This window comes from Ailuropoda melanoleuca, chromosome 1 (genome assembly GCF_002007445.2).
Source record: "Ailuropoda melanoleuca isolate Jingjing chromosome 1, ASM200744v2, whole genome shotgun sequence".
NCBI classification, from domain to species: Eukaryota; Metazoa; Chordata; class Mammalia; order Carnivora; family Ursidae; genus Ailuropoda; species Ailuropoda melanoleuca.
In genome coordinates, this window is record NC_048218.1 from 156,964,653 (window position 1) to 156,991,283 (window position 26,631).

Sequence of the window (26,631 nt, forward strand, 5' to 3'; positions counted from 1 at the left end):
GTGTAACATTAACAATATTTAATATTTAATAATGTAAATAATATTTAATATTTAATAATGTAAATAACAATATCTTCACTTTAACATAGGCACTTTTCGTTATGAATATATGCTTCCTTCTCTCTATACCTTAAGGAATAAAACTGATGGAAATTTGGTTGCAATTCTAGCCATTTGAGAAAGAGTCGATGATAATTGCTAGCTTAATTTCATGTTAAATAGTTCTAAAATGTCACTCTTCAAGTTGAGGTGGGTATTGATATACATGGTAGGCCTGATGATGAGTGAAATTTGAAATGTTTTTCTGTTAATTTAATGTTTCATAAGCAGGCAAACTATTGCCACTATTTATTCCTCATCTGTTTTCTTTTGAGGAAGCCAACTGAACATTAAGTTCTTGTGGATGTATTTCTTTAAAAAGTAGTGGTGCCATACCACGTACTGTCATTATTTAAAAACTGTGACATTCTGACAGTGTGTCAGAAAAAGTGGTGGCTCTATGAAATTTACATGCCTAAGTTTGTAACTAAAACTAATTTTGTCAGGGAATATTTTATAATTACCAAATTAAAGAACTGTATAATTAAAGTAAAATGAGCTCTGCATGTGCCTAGAAACATAATCTCTTAATGCTTTTGTTGGTTTTTCTCCAATGACATTATTTTGTAATGTATATAATTTATTGCAGAAATAGTAACGGAGTAAGGTTGTTTTCCAGAGATTTGCAATCATTTGGAGAAATCCATGAACAACTTAGTATATTGAATTATTTTCACATTCAATTTAGTGATTTTTAAAAGAGGAACAGCAAATTAACCAACTTCAAATGCCCCCCTCCTTCTCATACTTCTGTATTTTATTTATAGAAGAGGAAACCTTTCTTCATTTCTTCCTGTCAGCTGTGCAGAGCCAGTTCTACTGAAATTGGGTAAAAGAATTTCCAAAATACTTTTTAGCACTCTGAGTTCACCTTTGTTAAATAAATTGATTGAGATGATTATTTTTCTGGTTGATACGGAGCTTTAAAAACAGGTTATTTTTTTTTAACAGTCCTATATAAAACTTCAAAATATGCTTTCAGTAAGGATAATTTATTATTACAGATGATTTTGTGGAAGTGTAATTAATATCATTTGTATTTTGGATTCTACCATTAAAATAATGTGAATTCTTATTTCCCTGATCTAGAATTTTCCTCACAGGGCCCCTTACTCATCTTTAGCTGGTCTGGTCATCTTGTAATAGTGTGAGACTTGAGGAGTGTGTATGTTCCACAGTGGACTTGATTACTACTGGATAAAGAGCGTAGTAGCCGAGTCGGCAAAACCATATTGGGTCTATTTGAAGGAGCCTGTTTAGGAAATTGGACATGTGCCACTATATTCAAGAAAGATAATGCATATTTATGAAACCATTGCTCTTTCTGAAACTTAAAGGAAATGGAAGAATAGCATCTATGTGAGAAAATTACATAGCTGTGAATTATGGATATTTACTTAACGTCTCTGGGTCTCAGTTTTCTCATCTATGAAATAAAGAGATTGCTTACTCTCTCTAGTGACCTCACAGAATTTTTCAGATGAGATCATGATATAGTCAATATGAAAACGCTTTGAAAAGTGTAAAGCACTATGCAAGTGTAAGGGATTATTATTTTTCATTATTGTTTTCTTATCTAGAACTACCATGGAGATGAGCACCTTTATTTTATTTAAACAAGAAGGGAAATAGAAAATTATTGTATTTAAGGTATTCAGGTCTAAGAAATTAGAAACAGAATGTGCATAAGCCTCTGATGAGACAAAGTATGTATGTAAAATCAATTGGATATGCAATAGCAACTTACTATGTTGGCAAGTTGAAGCGTGTGGTAGAGTGCCATTACTATTCATAGAGGGATCTGAACAGAGTAAAAGGAATGATGATGATGTTACAATGATAATGACAACAATTACAAAGATATAAGCTGTACTGAAGCTAGGGTTTATCTCTTTTTTCCTAATGTTTTCTGAGCCAAGAATTAGGCTCCAGTGCATAGATCCTTAATAAATATTTGACAGTATGAATAGCACATACTGTTAGGTACATTCAGAATTTGCACCTGTTTCCACATAGCTCATCAAGAATTGATTTAGCATTTTTCTGCTTCTCTTGAGATGATTATGTGGTTTTGTCATTTATTAATATGGTATCTTTCATTAATTGCTTTTCAGATGGTAAACCAATCTTGCATTATTGAGGTAAATCCCACTTGGTCAGGGTTTATGCTACTTTTTATATATTGATGGATTCTATTTGAGGAATATTGGCCTGTAATTTTCTTTTTTTTTTTTTTTTAAGATTTTATTTATTTCTGCAGGCGGGGGGGGGAGCACAACTATAGGGAAGGGGCAGAGGGAGAAGCAGACTCCCCACTGAGCAGGGAGCCTGTTGCTAGAGTCAGTCCCAGGACTCAGGGATCATGACCTGAGCCGAAGGCAGGCACTTAGGCAGCTGAGTCACCCAGGCGCCCTGTATTTTTCTTTTCTTGTAATGTGTTTGTCAGATTTTGGTATCAGGGTAATGCTAGTCTCATATTGGGACTACTTCAGGAAAGTCACTTGTCTTCAGTTTTCTGGAAGAGTTTGCCGAGGGTTGGCATTCTTTTTTTCTTTTAAGTATTTGGTAGAATTCAACAGTGAACTCCACCTAAACCTGGAGTTTTTGTTTGTTTGTTTTTTTACAGGAAGATATTTAATTACTAATGCAGATTCTTTAATAGATGCAGTGTTATTCACATTACCCATTTCTTCTTGAATTTGGTAGTTTGTATTTTTCAAGGAACTTGCCCACTTTCTCTAGGTCTTCAGATGTGCAGGCATAAAGTTGCTGGTAATATTCTCATATTACCCTTTGTTTATAGAATCTGTAATGATGTCACAGATTTCATTCCTGATATTAGTAATTAATGTCTTTTCTCTTTTTTTTCATCATCAGCTTAACTAGAAGTTTACCAGTATTATAAATCTTCTTGAATAATCAGCTTTTGGTTTCATTGATATTCTCAATCATCCTTCTGTTTTCTGTTTCTTTGATTTCCACTCTGATCTTCATTATTACCTTTCTTCTACTTGCTTTGAATTTGATTTGTTCCCCTTTTTCTAGTTTCTTATTGTGGAAGCTGAGGTAATTGATGTGAGATTTTTCTCCTCTTCAATTATATGTATTTAGTGTTATAAAATTTCTCTTAAATACTGCTAATACTGCCTTAGCTACATTCCACAGATGTTGATGTGTTGTGTTTTCATTTTCATTTGGTTTAGAATAGTTTCTTTTTTTTAAGGGTATACCATGATGATTTCATATATATATATCTGTTGAGAAAGAATTCCTCCTATTGAAGTAATTAATACATCCCTCACCTCGTATATTTACTTTCTATTTTCCCCTGAAAACATTTAAGTTCTATTCTCTTAGCAAATTTCAATTATATGACATGTGTTATCAACTATAGTCACCATGTTACACATTAGATCCTCATACCTTATTCATCTTGCAACATATCTTAAAACTAAAAGTTTGTACTTACCCTTTCCTTATCCTCCTCCTAGACTCAAGTCCCAGGGAACAACTAATATGGGTTTGTCTTTTTTTTTTCCCTTTTAATCTCCACATAGAAGTAATACCATGTAGTATTTGTCTTTCTCTGGTTTACTTCACTTAGCATAATGCCCTTCAGGTTCATTTGGTGAATCATAGGTAGTTCTGTTTTTAATTTCTTGAGGAACCTCTATACTGTTTTCCATAATGACTCTATCAGTTTACATTCCCAACAACAGAATACAGCGTTGCCCTTTACCTATTCACCAGCATATGTTATCTCTTGTCCTTTTGATCATGATCATTCTAACAGGTGTGAGGTGATATCTCATTGTGGTTTTGATTTGCATTTCCTTAATAATTAGTGATGAGGAACACTTTTTCATGAACCTGTTGACCATTTGTATGTCTTCTTTGGAAAAATGTCTATTCAGGCTATTTGCCCATTTAAAAATTGGGTTCTTTATGTTTTTGCTGTTGAATCGTATGTGTTCCTTGTATATTTTGGGTATTAACTCCTTACCAGGTATGTAGTTTACAAATATTTTCTCAGATTCCATAGGTTGCCTTTTTATTTTAGTGGTTTTCTTTGCTGAGCAGAATCTATTTAATTTGATGCAGTCACACTTACTTATTTTAGCTTATGTTGTCTTTGCTTTTAATGTCACAGAATACTTTCTAATTTCCCTTTTGATTTATTATTTGCCCCATGGATAATTCGTAAGTGTTTTATTTATTTTCCAAATATTTGAGGATTTTCCCAGATATCTTTATGTTAGTGATTTCTAATTTATTACATTTTAGTCAGAATATAACTTGTATGAATTGAATCCTTTTAAGTGTCCTGAGATTTGTCTTGTGACACAAAATATGGTACCGCGTTCATAGGCAAATGTTTCACATGTACTTGAAGAAAATGTGTATTCTACTGTTGAGTTTTCTATAAATGTTAATAAATTCAAGTTTGTTGATAGTGTTATTCAGATCTTGTATATTTTTACTCATTTTTCTATCTACTCTATCAATCGAGGGAAGAGTATTGAAATCTATTAAAATTGTGGATTTATCTATTTCTTCTTGAAATTCTATTTGCCTTTTTTTCTATTTAGAAGCTCAGATATTAGGTACATTAACATTTAAGATTGATATAACCCATTGATGAATTGATTCCACTATCATGAAATGACAATTTTTATCTTTAGTAGTATTCTTTGCTCTGAAATCTGCTTTTGTCACAGCTGTCTCTTGATTAATGTTAGTATATATTTTTCAATCCTTTCACTTTTAGCCTATTTGTGTCATATTTATAATAAATATCTTGAACACAGCGTAGTGGAACTTTGTTTTGGTATTCAATCTGGCAATCTTTGCCTTTTAATTGCAGTGTTTGACTGTTTACATTAGGTGTGGTTATTGATATGGCTAAGTATAAATCTATCATCTTGCTATTTATTTACTATTTTTCCTATTCTCTTTATTTCCTTTCTTTAGTACCTTATTTTTGAATAATTAAGCTTTAAAAATAACTCCATTTTTTCTCATTTTGTTAACAACTAAATAACATAATAATAACTCTGTTATTTTAACTTTATAGCTTGTAATATACATCTTTAATTTTTTAGCCTGTGTTCAAGTGATATTATACTGCTGTATGTATAGTATGAGAATTTACCAAAAGTATACTTGTATTTACCTCTTCCTGACCATTGTGATATTATTGTCATAGATTTTTCTTGTACATTAGTTATAAACCCTATCCTGCATTGTTATGAGTTTTGTTTAAACATTAAATTATTTTTAAAAGAAATTTAGATAATAAGAAAAATTTCTATTTTTCTATGTAGTACTTTTCATTCTTTTGTGTAGATCATCGAATTTTTCCATCTGATACCATTTTCCTTACATGTGAAAGACTTCAGCATTTCTTGAAGTACCAATGTGCTGGTGATGACGTCTTCCAGAGTTTGTATGTCTGAAGAAGTCTTTATTCCACTTTCAATATTGAAACATGTTTTGGCTGGATATAGAATTCCATGTATATATACACACATACATATATATATATATTTTTTTCCTATCAGTACTTTAAAGATGTTGTTCTATTATCTTCTTGGTTACAGTGTTTCTAGCATGAAGTATGTTGTCATAATACTTACCTTTGTTTCTCTGTACTTAAAGTGTGTCTTCTCCCCACCCTCCCACTCCCTGTACCCTAGGCTGTTTTTAAAATTTTTATTCTCTCTATTACCATTTTGGAACAATTTGATTATAATATTCTTTGGAGTAGTTTTATTCATGTTTCTTCTGCTTTGTGTTTATTGAGTTTATTGGATCTGTGAGTGTATGTTTTCCATCAAATATGGACATTTTGGGGGCCGTTTTCTCTTCAAATATCATCCATCATTCGGGAGTTTCAAACACATGTATTTTAGCCCTATGAAATGATATGATCCTCTTATATTTTTAAAAATTTCTCTTTTTTTGTGTATTTCATTTTGGTAGTTTCTGTTGCTATGTCTGCAAGTTCACTAACCGTTTTTTTTCCTGAAATATCTAATCAGCTGTTAATCCCATCCAGTGTATTGTTCATCTGACACATTGTAGTTTCCATTTCTAGAACTTTCATTTGGTTCTTTCTAACATCTTTCGTGTCATTACTTAACGTTTTGAACAGGTGGGATACTGTTTCATAACTGTTTGAATATGGTGTTTTTTTTAGTTAATTCTAAGGCACCTATTATTTTTGAGTCTGTTTTGGTTGACTTTTCTCCTTAGTTGGGGTCATATTTTCCTGCTTCCTGGCATACCTGGTAATTTTTATTATATGCTAAACATACCTTCTTGAATGCTGAATATTTTTTGTATTCCTCTAAGTATTCTTGAGCTTCATTCAAGGACACAATGGAGTTATTAAAAACTTTTCTCCTTTTGGTTCCAATTAGACATGACTGGAGTAGCTCTGTCTACGGCTTCTACTTTGTTGTCCTCAGACTTTCAGCTTTGTCTCTTAGCCTCTGGGAGTCTACTGAGTTCTTTCTGGGTTTCCACGCACTGTACCATTACCAGAAAGCCGTTTAAGTCATTAAGCTGTGCAATCTTTGGGCCTGCTTTGTATATTTTGCATCTCTCAGGGATCACTGTGCTTTGTTGACTGATGTTCTAGTGTTTTAAAACCATTGTTTCACATATTTTGTCCATTTTTTGGTTGATTCAGGTGGAAGAGTCCATTATTTCATCTTGACAGGAAATGGAAGTTTCTGATTCATAGTAATTTTTGTATCATAAAAATAATGTCCTAAATTTTTTTCTCCTTTTAATTAAGAAGCCTAGTTTCTCAATCTCTATGTGCCTCAGTTTCCTCATTTATAAAATTAGAATTATAATTGTGCCCATTTTCCAGGCTGTTGAGAGATTTCAATGAGATAACAGTGTAAAGCATTTAAAAAGCACATAGAAAGCTTCTAATAAATTACTCATCTTATTATCATTTCTGTTCTGTTACAAATCACACAAAACAGTCTCTCATTTTTAAATGCTTGTCCACTTAATTTGATTCACTTTTTACTTCTGTTTAAAAAAAGCTTACTATTTATATTCTATGTAAGCTGGGTCTTCTTGAGAGAAATTTTGTCAAGGACACTTAATATGGTGCTCAAAATATTCTTCTAAAAACGAAAGTCCCTATCCAGACAAAAGATTCCCACTAACAACTCACCCAAGTCATTTATTTGTGATTTGGATCATCTCTGTACTCTAATTGCATACCATCTTCTCTTGTAAAGGGAGATGCACATTTAATCTTGTCTCCCCCCCCCCCAAAAAAAAAAAAAAGCTGGGCTGTTTAACCAAAACAAACTCACCAGCTTGGGATGTACATATCTCTCTGGTATCTTACTCATCGTTTTTTAAATGCTTGGGTCACTAAAGTTATGCATTGGGAAACATTTAGGCATTCCCTAAGGTGAAATATAGAAGCTATTTAATAGTAAATATTTTGTGTCTTAGGACCCTTTCGCAAGGAAGGTAATTAGTAAGTTGCTATTTAAAACCTCCAAGGGAATTTATTGTATATAAATTTTTAATGCAAAATTATAATACATTAAACAATTTAATGGAAACAATATTAGGCACATTTCAGATCATCATAGCATTCAGATTACCTACAGTAATGTATATGGTCAATGCAACTCAGCTGTATCTGTTTGCAGAATATTGACAGTGAGGAGAAGGAACTATACATTAAATCAAAATTAAAACTAAAATCCAAACTAATATTTGCATATTTTTGTTTTTAAATAGAATAGGACTAAAATATATTCCTTTAAAAAGATTTTATTTATTAATTAGAGAGCGCGTGAGCATGAGTTGGGGGGCAGAGGGAGAGGGAGAAGCAGACTCCCTGCTGAGCAGGGAGCCCAACTTGGGGCTTGATCCCAGGACCCTGAGATCATGACTTGAGCTGAAGGCAGATGCTTAACCTACTGAGCCACCTCAGCACCCCTAAAATATATTCTTTTAAAAAAGATAGCAAAAGATAAAACATAAGAAATATATTTGGTCCTAGTTAGAAGACTCGTTTATCTTCTCTATTTGGATTCAGTAAAAGAGCAACCATTTTAGCATAGATTTTAACTATACTAATCTTTATTGCCCTAAGGAAAAAGTATTTTTATTCTAACAAATTTAGCTTTACATATGTATTTACTTCCACCAGAATGAATTATAGTATTCTTTTATCAAAAACTAAGAGTGAATGATGTTTATTATAGGGTACCCATTAAAGTAATAAAGTAGTCAAATATTTCCAGAAATAACATGGGGAGTTTTTTTCAGCAACTCAACTCTATTGGATCCTGATCAAACTATATCTGTTTTTACTGGAATTTCTTCCATAGTGGACAATTCAGTAAGATGATCCTTTAGTAGGGTCTTAATGAGTAATTATTTGGGGGGAAGAGTGGTATATTTGACAGAAAATACTCACTTTCTTAACAGAGTTTTCTCATTAAAATTGTGCCCTAAATCAGGACATTTTTCAGATTATAAGTGAAAGCTTAGAAGTGCTTTTTAAAAATTATTATTTTCCTTTTGCAAATCATGATTAGTGTCTTGAACCCAGTAGGTGCAAATGCCCAATTGGATATAATGGTAGGGGTATCATTTATTGATTAGCTACTATGTGGTGGGAACTAGGTTAGACACATTTATTATCTCATTGACTCCTTCAACAAGCCTTTGGGGTATTATTATCACCATCTGACAAATAATGAATTTGAGGCTGAGAGGTTAAGGATATTGGCAAAGTAGCAAAGAAAGATCTAATAAAATTGCCTGATTTCAATGCCAGATGATGATAGTGACAATTTCATGGTATCTGTTTTCACATATGATTTCCAGAAATAGTTCAGGTAGTATTGAAACTAAGATTACAAATCAATCTATCACTCTGTTGGTCTTGAAAGCATTTTTCTTTGCATCCAAAATTACCATTGTAAAGTTTTTAGAGAGGATAGAATCTGCATATTTGAGCCTTTGTTTTGGCAGAAAAAAATAGGAGTTAAAAATGTGCAATTTGTTCAAAGTGCAAATATGCTGTGGCATTTTGGCGTTGTTCCAAGGGCACAGATTTAACTTGGAATTTTGGTGGCTGTTACTGGGAATGTACTGTTTATCAAATTCAGTGTTAACTGCACAGTTGAAGATTTTCTAGCAAAACTCTTTCTCTTTTTAACTTGAAAAAATTCTTTCCCCAACTTCTGAGGGTTGATAAGTAAAATCCATAAAAAGATATGGTTTTTGATGAAGAATGTCTTCTATTAAAGGGTAATCCGTGAGGTCATTCAACAGAGAGTTTGCATAATCAGAATTTGGATGATCTGGCATCTCTGCTAAAACCTGATGGCCTTACATCTTTTTTTTTTTTTTTTTGATGTCCTTACATCTTAATGCAAATAAGAGAAGATGAAGTTTGTAGCCCTTCACTGCCTTAGTGAGTGAAATAAGCAGCCAACAAACACCTCTCGGGTGGTGGTAGATGGTCCTGAAAGGTTTGATAGGTAATATTTTAATCAGATGCATTGGTAATTCTGTGACCTGAAGGGGTTGTTGTGTTTCTAAAGGCCAGGATTTCCTTTCTTCTAGATAATGCTGTGTCCTATGCATAATATGTCTTCAAATTAGACATTATGAACATGGAATATATTTTAGCTTTTGCCAAAAATTTTTCCTGGTATACTTTTTCATTGCCTTTAGAAATTACCCCCTCATCTGTACTTCCAGAGTTGTTAATTCATGCAGATCATGTCAAGCGTCATTCTCTCTCATATGCTGGAACAAATACCTGATTAAGAGGTCATTGACATAGGAATCATTATTCTCCTAGCTGACCACACAGTGGAATTCAGGAAATTGTTAGTTGAATGAATTCTTGTTTAATAAGAGTATATGATTATCTGCTAGTATGACAGTTTGTTCTCTTTATTAATCAACCGAAGATGAAAAAAAAATAAAAAAGATGACATGGTTTTGAGGTCTGAGTGAACTGATGAAGAAATTCTCTGTTAGTTTATTTGGCTCTCAGAATATATGTAAAAAGGTGAATTTGTTTTTCACCAGGTGGATGATAGATAATTCAAAATCATTTTATCTCTAGGTTAAGGCCCTAAAGCATCTTTTTATCTTTCTTCTTTGATTGGGCGACTGAGTCTTTCCAGGTTGTCCCACCTGTACCTCTGCTTAACATTTTTCTTTTCTTTTATCCATATTTTGGCGGTTTTACTCCCCCTGCTGGCCCCTGGCATGCATTAGAGTTGAATCTTTTCTAAGGACTGTAGTTAATTGTTCCGTCTTGTTTTTCTTAAAGCCTCATGTAGAGTAATGCTTACGTCCTAAACATAGCAGCAACCATGTGATTTTAGATGTTTTAAGTTTTTTACACACTTTTCTTAACATTTTTCTAGAGAGACTAGAGTACACCAATGCTAATTGAGAAAATATAAATAAGACATTCTGAATTTCTGAATGCTAAATCTAATGAGTTTAATTAAAAATCATTTGCTAAAGAAAAGTTATGTTCTTGTTCACAATGAAGAAAGTTTCTTTCTCCTTATTAAGGTAGCAGCACTCGTGCCACAAAAAAGAAAACAACTGTTTTCATTTTAAAAGAATTCATAAAACCTTTGAAATTAGTAGCTTGATGTTACAAATAAATGGAACTAGATGATTTCAAAGTAATTTGACAGTACTTTGAAATAAGTGTCACCCATTGTCATTACATCTTTATGAGTAGTTCTTTATGAGAGAATTTGGATAATTTAAATCTCAAATATTGTCACATGCTTTTTTAGCCTCTATAGTTTTGTTTTTGTTGAATGCTACAACCTCCAATTACATCATTTTCAATTTTTTCCTGTTATTTGTGTTGGACTAAAAGAAGAATATGAATATTTCCTGAGACCTGTTTATTTTAGGTGAAAGAGCTGTAATTTTTACATTGTTCTTTTATTGTCATTAAAAGAAAAAAAAGTCATTTGGCCAGGAAATGGCATTTTTTAGTAAACATATTTTCAGAATCTTCTTCATCTTGAGATCTGTAGGATGTGGCTGCTTTGCAATAGCTAATGGTCAATGGGATTGGAAGACTCTTTTATCTTTTATACTTATGGTAGACATTGGTATGTATGTTTGATTAGTGACTCTCATCATTAATAGTCACTGAAATCTCAAAGCAAGAGAAGATGGAAGTTTCCCATTACTTGCTTGGGAGTCAGAGGATGACCGTTCAAATCATTTTTCTTGGTCCAAGGAGACTAGAATAACCACTCTGCCACTTTACTTTGTTTCCCAGGTCTAAACAGTGTTCCCAGATTCTCCTATTCCTGAGGGTGGCATTCACGGGAGGCTCTGGTGGCACAGAGACAATGTCATACCTATCAGTCATTTTCTTTACATCATACCATGGCTTTGGGAGCTTAAAAAAAAATATTCTTCGTTCTGTGCACCACGTCAAATAAATATTTTATAGAATTTCTTTTTAAAACACAAAACCTTTTGAAAAGTAGTTATTCACCATTTTAATGTGTCTAACCTAGTCCTGGTTACCGGCATTGCAGAGCAGTTCCACTCAGCAGTTGCCAGAATACACAGCAATATGTATTTTTTAAAGCATAATGAAGACTTTCCAAACGAAGAGTGTTTTCCCACTCTTACCAAAAAGTAAAGGAAATGGGCATTTCATTTCAGCAACACTCTTAATTATGTTACCAAGAAAGAAAACATGAAGAAAAGTTTCTAGATACTATGAGACCTTGATCCCCAGCCCCTGTGGGATGGGGGGGTAGGGGACAGATGATTTTCATAATTATGTCTGTGTAAAAACTTTCAATACTAGAAAATCCTTCCTTAGACATTTTCTTGGATAGGTAGCCTGTAATGGGAAACAGAACTACAACTCCCACGTATAGTGTGTATATTCCTATTCAGCTAAAATCACCAACGTGATCTTAGACAAAGTTGATATCTTACAACAGTTTTTATTTTTTTTTTAAAGATTTTATTTATTTATTCGACAGAGATAGAGACAGCCAGCGAGGGAGGGAACACAAGCAGAGGGAGTGGGAGAGGAAGAAGCAGGCTCATAGTGGAAGAGCCTGATGTGGGGCTCGATCCCATAACGCTGGGATCACGCCCTGAGCCGAAGGCAGACGCTTAACCTCTGTGCCACCCAGGCGCCCCCCCCCCCACAACAGTTTTTAAACCTGTATTTCAGGGCCCTCTATCTTTGCAAAATAGAGTAAATATTGGGTTTTGAAATGGGTGGAGGGTTGAAAGGGTCATATATTGATACTTTTTAGAAGAGAGCTAGGTGGCAGTTACAGATTAGAAAAGAGCCATTATGCAGTAAATACCCAGTGAGGTGTTTTTCAAGATCTCTACGTCATATCAATCTCTTGAATTACTTGCTAAAACTATTGATTTCCAAGCTTCTTCACAAAAGATTCTGGGTCCTGCAGTGGGACACAGGGGAAAACATAAGTGCCTCGATGATTCTCAATTGTTGAAAGAATTTGGAAAACATTTATCTGGTTTAATAAATTGTAGAGACAATGTCAATAATTTAGACATATATTTGAAGTAAAGCTTCATATGTTCATCTGAGAAATGTTTATTGAGCACTTATTATGGACTCGCTATGAGCATACTTGCTAGATATGTGATCTGGGGTACTGTCTTTACTTCCCCAAACCTCAGGTTCTCATTTTAAAAATAAGTTTAGTATCGGGTACCTGGGTGGCTCAGTTGATTAAGCATCTGCCTTCAGCTCAGGTCAGGATCCCAGGGTCCTGGGATCAAGTCCTGCATAAGGCTCCCTGCTCAGCGTGGAGTCCGCTTCTCCCTTTCCCTCTGCCCCTTCTCCCTGCTCACTCGTGCTCTCTCAAATAAATAAGTAAATAAAAATCTTTAATAAAAAAATAAGTTTAATAGCTTACTCATGTTATTGGGAGGATTCAGTTATATATGCCCTAAGAAACGCTTAATTTTTACTAATACCACTATTTTTATTCATTAGTTACTCTAGGGATAATAATTTAATTATCCAAATTAAGTATTTGTATTGTATACCAAGCTTTCCTTATGAACATCTGCTGTTCTGAACTGGTATCTTTTGGAGATTTATTTAGATCCTGAGACCCCTTAGCATCTTTCAAGATTCAAAGCCTGTCCTAACATCTACTTTCTCCCTCCATCTTCTCTTTAGTCCTTTTAAAATTTGTATAGTTCCTGCCTAAGTTCACATCAAACACATCTTCCAGCTTCTTACAACACTATTCAAACATCAGCTATTATTTATTAAGCAGTTACTATACTCCAGGAACAATCTTAGGTGCTATTTGTATTATTTAATCTCACTGTAGTGCTGCAATATAGGGATTATGACTATTTATATGGAGTTTGAGAAATGCAGTAATTAAGACAGGGTCTTTCAGCTTTGACATTGAAGAACAGAAATTATTTTAATCCAGATATGCCAGTTTCCATGCACAAATTCTGGTCATCGTGCTTATATACTATTCCTATAGCTCGAGTTCATTTACTTTTCCCAAAAATTGGAAAATGCAGTACTCACACTGGTTGCTCAATGGCTTTCTTTTCATTCAGAGTGAATTCAGTCCTTCCCAAGGCCTTCAAAGCACCATATGATATGCCTTACATGTTCGAGGATGTTTCCATTTGCCGTTTGCCTCAGATATACCACACAGCTCTCCGCATCCCACCAGGGATGCCTCACCAGACTACCTTATATCAGTGAGCTTACACACACACACACACACACACACACACACACACACACACACACGGCTGCTTTGCCTTGCTGGCTGATTTTTTTCTCTGTAGCAGAGATCAATAGCTAACATCTACTATGGGTTTTAAATTTATTTTGTATTTCTCCCCAGTATAAGTCCTCAAGAACAGGGACCCAGGGTAAATTTAAATATTGAATATTGAATGGGGGGACATATTTGATATTCTTTGTAATAGTAATTTTATAATTTTCACAGCATTAAAGCCTCATAAATGATGTCTTGGGCATCATCCTAACATCATCTGTATTAGCTATATTTTTCACAACAAAGTTTCTGACCAAAAAATATGTTGTTGGATTTCACTTTTTGTACAAACAGGAATATCACTATGAAGAAAATGAATCTTTCTAGATAGAATATTAGGAAAAAAAGAGTGTTTAAGAAGACCCCTTACTCAAGTCACTTAGTAGGTCTTCAGTATTGAAAATACTCAGTACATTTCTCTTGCTCTTCCCTTTAGAAGCCAGAGCATTAGAATGCATGTGAGGATTAAGCATTACCTCTGTATTAGGAAGTACTCTACCTGCTGATGCAATACTTCTATGTACCAGCTCTGGTCACCGTTCATTATTAGTAGTAGTATTAGTATTATCGTATAGGTGTGGTAATGCTGATTCAATACGTTTCTAGTTTTTTTTTTAAACCTGTTGTTCTTTTATCCTCTCCTCTGAAGTTTGCCCCACGGGAAGCTGGATTTATAGGTTGTTCAAATTATTGTACGTGTGTGTAACCTAGTGATTTAAGAGCAGTCACCATGTCTTTTCTCAAGTACTAGCTTCATTGATCTCAAGTAATGTTAATGGTAAGTTTTGAAAGCAGTCTATTTTGGGGAGGCAGTAGTTTTGAGTATTTGGAGTCCGTGAAAAAGAAACAAGAACTCAGGACCTAATTGTGCACCAGATTCATTGGCATTTGTGCAAAGCGGTGTTGAGCACTGGCAGCAGCAACAGGCATCTGACTTTGATTTCCCTTTATCACTAGCTGGTCAGTTATGTATCTCGCCAGTGCTAGTGTTCTAATTTCCTCTTTCAGGTGTCTCCCCTTCTGCTTTCCCTTCGTTCTCACGCTCCCTTTCTTCCTCCTGTAATCTACTTAAAAATAATAATAACTTAGTGACATTTAAGATGCAAATCACGTTGGAAGTGAGAAGGTGGATATTTGTACATGTGTTCTGTGATAGGGGTTTCTAAGTGTGTCCCGCTGGGGATGGTTAGTACATTCCACAGCTATAAGGGAAAAATCCAGGTTTCCCAGAAATAAGGTCAAAAGACACGCAACAACTTTTTTATTATTTGCTTTCAAAACAGAGGGGGTATATGATTTATGCAGGATATAAGCTTATGTCATAGCTGCGCAGGTGCTGCCGTGAAGTGGTGACCCCCATCTAATCCCCATAACGACACTGGGCTTTGACTGCTTTTGCTTTGTTGTTACCAAGCTGCTTTCTCAGGGGCTTTTAAGTTTCTGAACCCAGCTGCTAGGTAGCCGGCCGGCCTGTGCTTGGTGTAAGAACATTGTTTTTAAGTACAACCTGAAGTGCATTTTACAATCCCTCTCTGAGTTAAATGACTGTCACTTTGTGATGGTTCCTCTGTGACTGAATCTAAAGTCTTCCATTAACTGTCTTTTTAAAAAAAGGAATCTAGCATTCACCATAAATCATATTTTTTTGCATTTCTTTTTTATTGCAGAAAAATAATTATTTATTTGAAAAATGATAAATAGTTGCTTGATATTTATAAGCTAAAATATGCTTTTGATATGGGCTTTGATAAGTCAATGGCTGATTTACTTATATAATTTACTTTTATTTTTAGGAGAAGATAGTTAATACTCTTCCATGTTTTTTCAATATTTTCTTCATTGAACTGCTTAAAGATTAGTGACTTAGTAAATATTTGCAAGTCATCAGAAAAAATTGATTTACAGTTTCATTGTTTCTTACCATATTTCCATCTATCAGGGTTTTAATATTTTTAAAGGTTTCATTGTGTCCTGGATTTTTAAAAAACATGCCTGAAAAGTATTAACTTTATTTTGAAGTATTAAACTTTATTTTAAAGTATTAACTTTATTTTATTAAATTTCGTTAATGCTTTTTTTGATGTGGGAGGAAAAATTTGTGTATTTAAGTTACGATTTAAGTTAAGTTCAATTCAAAAAGTTAAGAACCAGGACATAGGAGCCAAGGTACTTGAGTTTGAATCTCAGCTGCATCACATCCCGGCTCTGTAATCTTGAGCAATGTTAACCTCTGTGTGTTATCTGCAAAAGGTAAGTGATAACAATAATACTTATATCAAACGTGTTAAGATAATTAAGTTAATATTTGCAAATCCCTACATAAATATTTGTTCTATAAAGAGATAAAGTTTAACTTTTCCAACTCAATGTCTGAGATTTGATGCTTTGCACTTGCGTGTTCTGAGTCATTCATACTGATTATTACAATTTTATCATGAGATTATTAGCTTTGTCTTAAATCTTAAAAATTTTGAACTGATAGTGAATAAAGGGAAAGTGATAATTCACAAAATTGTCCCCATAGTGAATAAAGGGAAAGTGACAGTCCATAAAATTGCCCCTTAGTTGAGGTAGCCTGTGAGATAGGACAGAAGTAGTTTACGTAACTGTGGAGAACAAAAGCTCAAGGAAAGCGTTTGAAATAAATTTATGTTTTTCTTGCAGTAGCTGTGGGCACCCTTCAGGTTTCAGTTAAGTGATGACAATATAATTAGACTGCTGCAAAATATTCAGTTTCTTGGGAGCTCCTTTGATGCCCTCAAGTCATCTCCGAGGCTTCTCCAAGCTGCTAAGGTTTCCCTAGGCTGCCTGTTTAGTTTGATTTCTCTGAAAAATATACATGAATAAATAGGCCCCTCTGAAGCATTAAAAAAATTAATATTTAACATTTAACAGAAACTGTAGCAAATATTATTTTCCAAAAGACAAAAGGAAAGGAGATGAGAGGGAAGAGCCAAGAAAATGTAATATTTTGCTTGAGGGAAGACAGTTGGTTGCTACTGATTTTTAGGCATATATTTAAAAGAACACTGGAGACGGCAGGAGTACAATTGCAATGAGGATCACATTAGCATAATGCCTTAGTCCTGACATTAGCTGATGAAAAGTCTCTGCCAGGGAGTCACCTCGGGAGGGCAGTGCAGCTCTATATTTGTCGCCGCAGGTTCCGAACGCTCTCAACTTTTCCTGAAGTTCCTTTCAAAGATGCCTGGCCTTTTGATTTTTCAGCCTGCCTTCTGGGGGAGGGGCCTGCCGCGCCGATACTTAGGCAACCCTGTTTGGGTAGAGTCTCCGTGTCCGGGGCGGGGGGGGCGGGGGGAGTAATCAGAAGGGGGAATGAAGCATGAGAGACTATGGACTCTGAGAAACAAACTGAGGGCTTCAGAGGGGAGGGGTGCCTGGCCTNTTAGACTGTCAGATCGGGGGGGTGGGAGGGTTAGCTGAGAAGTGCGTCAGCATGGCTCACACCGAATTCATGAAGCTGGGTGCATAAGCAGGTCTCCGACTGATACTTGTCTTCGCGCCCACCCCTTAGTTCAGACACCTGTGTACCTCAACTTTTAAATATCCTTGTTTTGGTCTCTGCCTTACTCCAAAAGACAAATCTGTACTCTAAGAAAATCTGCTGACAGCCTGGACAGTTGAACTGTATCGTTGTCCAATCCTTTTGACGCTGCCGAGTGTCATGGAGAAGGTCAGCCCAGCAGCCAGCATAATATCTCCCAGTACCTTAACAAATCAGCAAAATATTTGGAGAAATGCTTTACTTTTATGAAAAAAATACCGATAGTTATTGGATTTGTCACAGCATCTAAGGTTTCTCTCATAACCATACTGACCTTCACGTGCTATTATATTACAAAACCAACTCTTTATGTAATCAAACCAAAGGAAGGATGCTTAATGAGCTCTACATGACCCTTTGTTACAATATAGGCATACAAAAGTTATTTTCTTCAGCACTATCTAACTATTGCGTAAAGAAACATCTTTATATAGTAAGGCCTAGGCTATTTGAAGTCTCAGGAGTAAAGTAATATTGGGATTTTCTTTTTCCTCTGAAGGCTGTTTGAGAGCTTTCAGCAGGGGGATACCACATTGAAAGGTTGCCTGAGATCTCGTAACTCCAAGTGTCAGGAAAAACGTGTAGATTATGAAAGGCTTTTCTGGTGAGCAAGAAGAACTGTGCTTTTCAACCCTAAATCATGACATAGACTTGTTATACCACAAAGAATTAAAGAATGTTAAGTAAATGACTTTTTTCCCTCCCTCTGTGCCTCTGAGGATAGTTATTAATGTTGATTCTTGCTGCTGAGTGATCCTGAAGCTACTGTCGCAACCTTTTTATTCCCTGAGTGCAAATGAATCCTTTATGAGGTAATTGAAGGAAATTGATGACATTATTTGCTGTATCTTGGGTATCAACAGTATATAAATGAAAAACAGTTATCACATGGACCAACACATTTGGATAGAAAGGTCTCAAGCTGTTTTCTGCCTCTACAGACTTTGTACTTTTGTATAGTGAAGTTGTAGGTACACAGCTTTTAAAATTATCAATGCCTTGTATGAATTTACCATCAGCTGGTGTAAAGGTTGTAAGTTTTTTAGAAACGCAAAGAGCCTGGATTATTTGTTTTATTTTGTTCCTCTTGTTTATTTTAATGTGTTCTTCACAATCAGAATAGTGACCTATTTCATAATTCTTTTCTTTTGAATATTAGTACATACGCGTTCTAAGCAAAGGATGGCTTTAACTTTTAAGTTAAATCTCACCTTTTGAGCCATAGCAAATTCTGGGTTGTGTTTGTAAGGGAGAGAGGAAAAGCACTAGAAAGGAATCTTAAAGAAATTTTACAATACAGGGTATAGATGAGTGGTTTAAAAAGAAAACCTGTATTAAAGCAGCACTACTGAATGAGCTGTACTAAAAGAACATTCATTTACCCAGCTAAGGAAAAAGTCATCTTAAATATGGTCTCTAGTTACTTTTCTTCTCACTTATTACATTTGCCACTTCATTGTGACCTTACTATGACCTTACAGTTTATGGCCTAAAGGTAACCATTATGTAATAATGAAAATATGCAGACCAAGCTTTACCACCTAGAAAGATTTGGGTTTTTATATTTTGTTTAAATTAACACTCTTTGCTGTTTATAAAACTCTGCTCCTTGGTGCTTGAAAGAAGAGAGAAGCATTAATCGCAATTAATGTGCAGATTTGTGCTTTTAGGGACTGCCTGTGGTGGAGGTGAGTCAGCAGGCTTTGTTACATTAATTAAAGTGGATTCACAAAGATATGTACTGCTCCTAACTTGATAATGCTTTAAAGCATAAATTGCTTAGGAAAAAAGAAACCTAAAAATCAAACTATTGATACCCATTTTTGCTTTCTTCTTTGGTTTGATTTGTTTTATTTTATTTATCCAGACCTAAGTTTATTCCATTTCTACCTTGCTGTGATCACATAATCTGATCTTCGTGAAATAGGCAGTTTACCCATTGGATAAGGTGAGGGAAAAACTCTTCAGGTAATAAAAACGGAAAACAAAAAGCGTTAAAGGGCATCAGCACGTTCTTGGCATATATGGCTTGATGTGCACTGTTGTTTTCTTTGAGACCAGTCTTTGAATTCCTCTTGGTTTGGTCCTTAGGCTTGGAAATGAACCAAAACCACAGCTTGGCCCTGAAGATCCACAATGCATGAGATACGAATAATTGTAAATCAATGATTCAGAATCCTCAGTCGTTTGTTAGTCATTTTCCTGCTACCAGTCACAAATCCATTCTTTACTTTTAAATGATGGCAATTATCCTTGGTAAAATAACTTTCAGATAATATTGATTATATTGATTGAATGTAGCACTGTGGGCTATATTCAAGGCACATGTCTCAGCACTTTTAAATCCAAATAAACTCTTATTTGCATTGTATGGATGAGGAAACGGAGGTACACAAAATTAAGGGCCCTGCCTAGGGTAACATGGTAAATTTCAGATGGTATTTCTGCTTCAGAGGACTGACTAGAACTCCAGGTCTTACATCCTGAGAATTTGGGCTCTTCAGGAAATCTTAGTTTCTTTGAGGAGTCTGTGTCTTACCACTAGGATTAAAATGATTTTGACCTGGAAGATATTAGGCCAAGTGAAATAAGTCAGACAGAGAAAGAAAAATACCATATGATTTCACTTATATGTGAGGTCTAAAAAACAAATGACTAAACAAACAAAAAGAATCAGACCTATAAATACAGAGAACAAACTGATGGTTGCCAGAGGGGAGGAGGATGGGCAAAATGGGTGAAGGGAAGTGGGTGATGCAGGCTTCCAGCTATGGAACGAATAAGTCACAAGAATAAAAGGTACGGCATAGGAAATATAGTCAAGGGTATTGTAATAACATTGCATGGTGATAGATGGTTGCTGCACTTAGAGTGAGCACAACATAATATATAAACCTGTTGAATAACTATGTTGTACACCTGAAACTAATGTAACATTGTATGTCATCTTTATACACATTAAAGAAAATTAAATTAATTGCCCATAAAAACGCTTTTGACAAATTAAAAATGGAGATTTTTAAAAACTTACTATCAAAGAAGGGACTAATTGAAGATTTTTTTCAATAGTCAATTAAAAATGGATTGCTCATACCAAATAAAGACAAATATAATAACCATTAATCCTTTATCAAACCTTGGGATGTGAAATCTTATTTTGAAATGGACCTTTGAGCAGCACATGGAAAGTGTTCTCATGGTCAATTTTTAATTAATTAATTTATTTTAAAGATTTTATTTATTTATTTGACAGAGACAGAGACAGCCAGAGAGAGAGGGAACACAAGCATGGGGAGTGGGAGTGGAAGAAGGCAGGCTCCCAGTGGAGGAGCCTGATGTGGGGCTCGATCCCATAATGCCGGGATCACGCCCTGAGCGGAAGGCAGACGCTTAACGACTGAGCCACCCAGGCGCCCCTCATGGTCAATTTTTATATAGACATTAGAGACAGATTTAACATCACCTTCAAAACTGTGGGAGGTTAAACACACACTGCATTGAGACATTGAAAAGTAGTAGGTATTTACAGGTATTTCCTCCAAAAGCTTCATTTGGTAAGGGATTCAACCCCCACTTAATGACATTGATCAAAGCAGGACAGTTTGAAGGAGAAACATCACAAAAAGGAAGACGTCAGTGTCCTGAGATCAAGCCCCACTTCTGGCTCTGCATTCAGCATAGAGTCTGCTTGGATTTCTCTCTCCCTTTCCCTCTGCCCCCCACCACATGCTTTCTCTCTCTCTAATAAATTAATTTAAAAAAAATTGAATTGTACCCCTAAAATGGGTAAGTTTATTCAATAAAATTGTTTTATTTTTTAAAAGATTTTGTTTGTTTATTTGAGAGGGAGAAAGAGAGACAAGCCTGAGCGAGAATGCAAGAGAAGGGGAGGGAGAAGCAAACACCCTGCTGAGCAGGGAGCCCACTCACTCATGCTTAACCAACTGAGCCATGGGGTGCCTCAAAATTGTTTTAAAATGCATGTTAAAAAGTTAATAAAAGGGGTGTCTGGGTGGCACAGTCAATTAAGAGACTGACTCTTGGTTTCAGTTCAGGTGGTGATCTCAGGGTCATGAGATGGAGCCCCCCCCCCGAACTCTGTGCTCAGCACCCTCGTGGGCTTTTAAGACTTTCTCTTCCTCTGCTCCTCCGCCACCACACGCTCTCTCTCTCTCTCAAATAAATAAATGAATCTTTTTTTAAAAAAAGATCCACAATTGTGTTTTCACAGAGAGCTATTTACATCAGATCCAGAATTTCCTCCAGATGATATTAATTTACTTCTCAAATTTAAAGTCTGACACTAATTGTAATATTTTAGGTCAGAAAAACAGTAAAGATGGATATCAAGTGCCTTCTGTCCTCTTTCCCTTTTTCCTTTTTCGAGTTTTCAGGTTGATTCATTTTTTTCTTATAGCCTCTAGAGGGCAGCACATGTGTTCTTATTAGAACAGTCAGTATCTTCTCAGAAATCTTAACTTCCTCAAACAAACTTTGGTGACTTGCAATTATCAGTGATGCCACATTGCTTTAGATGAATCTTCTGATTTCAGATTTGTGCTGAGGACCTTGACAGTTGAGGGCCCTCCTTCAGCAACTCGTTGGGATGAGCCATCCCTTCCTCCATGTCAGCTGTCCCACCTCTGGATATCTATGCCTTAGAAACATCTTTTGACCTAACCTACAGTGGCATGTAGGGATAATTTCACTTAAGACTTTCACAGCATTTTTCTTCTAGAAAGCTTCATTTTAAGGTAAAGACAGGAGTCAAAGAACAAAATCAGTATTTATACATGAGAGGAGGGGGAAGATCCAGGAAATTGTGATATGAATCCCTAAACCTCATAAGTTTGTAAAGTTATACTGGAAAAATTAGGCTTTGAAAAGAGACAAATGAAATGCCAGTGTTATCTTCAATGTATGGATATTTAGGAATGCAGGACTGAAAAATTTGCAAGAATTAAAAAAAAATCTGTAAGAATTTTTTTTTTTTTTTTTTTAGATTTTTATTTATTTATTCAACAGAGATAGAGACAGCCAGTGAGAGAGGAAACACAAGCAGGGGGAGTGGGAGAGGAAGAAGCAGGCTCATAGCAGAGGAGCCTGATGTGGGGCTCGATCCCGTAACGCTGGGATCACGCCCTGAGCTGAAGGCAGACGCTTAACCGCTGTGCCACCCAGGCGCCCCTGTAAGAATTTTTTTTTTAATTGTGAGATCTAAAGATTGTTTTTTCCCCCTGTTCTTTTAACTGTGATTAATTAGTCTTGTGTACAGTAGAAATCAACAAATATGGATGAAAGATTAAATTAATTAGCAGTAAGCTCTATATCTTTGGGTCATTTAAAAAAATGACTAGCCCCCTCTTACGCACAAGTGATGGCATTTTCCTGATGGTCTTTGAATTAAAAAAAATACTACAGACTTGTACTATTCTAGGATCTTATTCAACACACAGGATTTATAAGCTTTGATTTTGATAATGGGAATCTGAAACAATTTTAGGCCCCACTCACTGTATTTTATCTTTACTTTGAAATTCTTCCTCCCTATCCAGCCCAGTTTGTATGTTAAAAGAGTAGACAAATAAAAGTAAGAAATAATTTGAGAATTGTCTGGAAATTAACACTGTTTGCACAGACTCATAGTCCAATGATAAAAAATTCCATTTGGGTGAACATAGCAGTTAAATTAATTTTTCTTCTCACACCGCTCCTTTTTTCTTTCTTTCTCTTCTCCCTCCTCCTTTCTTCATTTCTCTCACTAAACTTTGATTGCATGCTAATTGTGTTCTAGGCATTCTGTTACATTCCACCTATACAATAGTAAAAACACAAGCATAATTTCTGCCTTTGTGCAATTCTAGCCAATGGAAGAGAGAGACAAAACAACATATTAGTAAAAAGAAAAGCATCATTATGAATCAAAATCAGCTCTAAGAAGGAAGAGGATAGTGAGAAGAACTCTAGGGATTAAATTAAAGCTAGGTAGTCAGGAAGAATGTTTCTAAGGAGGTGACTGTACTTGGCCCCAGCCAATAAAGGATAGGGGGAATAGCTTTCTATCAGGGGAACAGACTATGAGAAGACCCTGAGCCGGGAAAGAGCTCAGCTTATTCTCAGAACTGAACATGTGTCTAGATACCTCACCGTGAATGAAGAGGTGGGCTAAGATGTGGCAGGAGGGGTGGTGGGGCAGGTCGGAAAGGTTTTTGTGAGGAGCTTGAATTCGTTTCTAGGTTCAGTGATGGCTTTGAAGGGCAAAAGAAAAACAGTGATGTCACCATCTCATTTAGCTTTTGGAAGTACCATTCTGTTTGCTGTATTGGACAGGGGTTCAGGTGAATATGGGAGAAAATTTGGGAGGCAGTTGCAGTAATCTAGTCTAAAATGATTTTGTAATTGACTTTTAAACCTGCATGTTGGGAGTAGAGGAAAAAGCTCTTTTTTTTTTTTTCTTTAAAGGTGTAGTTTCAGCTTATTAAATGTGGCTACATTGAGAGAGCAGTTAATGATTCATGGGATATTTAAAAGTACTTTTGGAAACATTAATAACTTGTATTTCTAGTTTTATGCAAACTGACATTGATTGTTAAAAGCCAAGGCAATCCAAACATCTTCAAATGAGTGTTTCTCTTTCTGAGGGCTAGAACTTTTAAAAAATTGGTGATGAAATATGGGAGTAGATGAGAACACTGAGAACTTGGTAGGTATGTTTACATATCCCTTAATATTATTTTGTTAGGAATTTCTCTCTTAATCAAATACAAATACTGAGGCTTAAAACATCAAAAAAACCATGCCTACCTTTGAATAATATTATGACCTCCAGGAGACTTTATAAATGTACATCTACAAATACATCTATACTTACATTTGTGAGTGCCAGGGGGCGCCTGGCTGGCTCAGTCAGTAGAGCATACATTCACGAATGCCTAAAGTATGTCAGTAGCAAATTAAAATAATACATTTTACTTATACATTTGTGAATACTGCCTCGCAGTTGTATAGGTATATTTCGGTCTTCATGTGAACAAAAGTGATAATGGAAACACTTGGAATATTTTATACCTACCACACAAAATTCTTTCCTGCTGAGGTGGTTAAGGTGGCATTAATGCTAAAAATAAAAGTATCATGTATGTCCATTGCAGCACCTCGGAGGGACCGGAGGACAGTTTAACTCTGTAGCATCGTCAGCCCCCGACTGCCCTCAGTTAGCGTTAGGAAGGTAGTGCCCATAGTTGTGAAAGGCTCAGACTCTGGAGGTAGCCTTGTTAGGTTCAAATCCTGCCTCTGAAGCTTGCTAGCTTTGTGACCTTGAGCAGGTTATTTAACCTGTCTGTGTCTCAGTTGTCTTCTCTGTATAACGGAAATAATAAATTCACCTATCTTACGTAGTTCTTGGGATGACTGAAGGAGTTGTGTATAAAAAGCACTGAGAACACTATCTGGCACGTATGGAGAACCTACCAGTGTTGGTAATGCTCTCAGTAGGACCTGTTCATCACTCAAGCTCTTTGTTAAGCTGAATGTAACACAAAATATGTCAACGGGTGCTACAAGAGATTTATTTCTTAAGGATCATTGGATTTACTGTTTTAGGCACCATTCCTTGGACATACCATTTTCTGAGCACCTTTTGCCTTTGCCAGAAACTGCAAGAGATGTGAAAAGCATTTGCTCTCTTAGTGACACCAGAGTAGAAGTGAACCTTTGTTTGGTCATGTTGAGGTAGCAACCTGGCCCAAAGGACTTTAATATTTTGTTTGCCTTACCTAGTAATTTTAGAACCCTTTGAATTAGTTGTCAACATAAAGATCCTCACTTCCATGTGATTTTGAAAAATTAAAGATCCGTAAATATGGACCTACTTTTTTCCATGGCAACCATTGACTGGTACTGAACAGTGACTAATTCTCAAGAACCATCTCACAGTTGGGGAGAGGCTTCCAGCCACCTCAACTCATGTGTTACCTAACTGACTCTTGCTGGCATTTGACTTTGACTTTGAGACAGTTGAGGTTTGAATGTATGTTAAGTAAGAGCTGCTAGATACAAAGATCTGGGCATTCATGTCTTGGTTATGGTGCTTATGCTCAGGAACCCAACACAGGGTACCACATAAGTACATCCTCCCTTCAGTTATTCTCTCTCTGTATCACTGAGTAGTTAAGAACACAGGCTCTAGAACCGACAGAGCTAGGTTTGGTTCCTGACTTCAGCTATAACTTTAGACACATGTACTCTCCCTGATCACCCTGAACAAGAAAACTGATCTATGAGACCATGTCATAAGAATGTGAAGATTAAGTGAAATAGTCTAGGCAAAGGACCTGTCACATAGTCAGTATTCAAGAAATAAAGTACTCATCTCAAATCACCAAGTGATTTGCCCTGAGACACCAATAATAAATAGCAGGGCTAATATTTGAACCCACAAAGTCTGGCACAAAAGCCTGCACCTTTAGTGACTCTGCTGTAGTTCTTTAAATTGGTGGTGGGGTATGGCAACAGGGAAGAAGAGATATTTGCTGTTATCCCTAAGCTAGCTTCTCTTCATTCTTTTACTTGTATTTCCTTAGCTCTCATTCACATTTTCTGAAACGTAAGAAATAATTTTTCAGAAGTGCACAGGAGAGTATGGTACAGTGACCCTCCATGTAGCCAGGACCTCAGCCCGTTCTTTCTTTTTCTAGTGATCTACCAAAGTAATGCTGGTGACTAACCCAAGAGCATTTCCTGTCTCATTTTCCTCTCCAACACAGTGTCTATCGACACTTTCCTCCCGCTAGTGGTGCATGTCCCCACACTGTGCTGTCTCTTTCTTTCGACCTTCAGTTCCCCATCAACTTCTTACTTTGTAGTCCTTGGCTCTTCTCTAGATTATTTTAAGAAAGGTCTACTTTCTTGGACTCAACTATAATTCCAGCTTAGATGGGGACTACTCTAATCTTCAGTCTTGACCTTCTGCCCTGAATATATTCTTACATTTTCATTCCTTCTAAACATTTCTGAACAGATTCATCACATCTAACACCAGTTGAACTTCCTTAGGATTATAACTTTTCTCATTTTGTGTAAGTTTTGAAGTTCTTTTTC

General features: G+C 35.7%; 1 protein-coding gene across 14 annotated transcripts in view; it reads left to right on the top strand.

The window, feature by feature from the left end:
- The window catches only part of HDAC9 (histone deacetylase 9), a 974,909-nt gene that overhangs the window by 231,369 nt on the left and 716,909 nt on the right, over positions 1–26,631 (top strand). For 4 of the 14 annotated variants that reach the window (XM_034668924.1, XM_034668845.1, XM_034668912.1 and 1 more), the window contains one exon: positions 867–928. The exons of 9 other annotated variants lie outside the window; for them this stretch is intronic. Coding sequence is in view for 2 of the 5 variants with exons in the window: in XM_034668845.1 (XP_034524736.1) it covers positions 867–928 (62 nt within the window). In the remaining 3 variants the exon portion in view is untranslated. Of the gene's footprint in view, positions 1–866; positions 929–5,474; positions 5,546–26,631 lie in introns of those variants that run through there. One more of the 14 variants, XM_034668874.1, reaches the window with a different exon arrangement.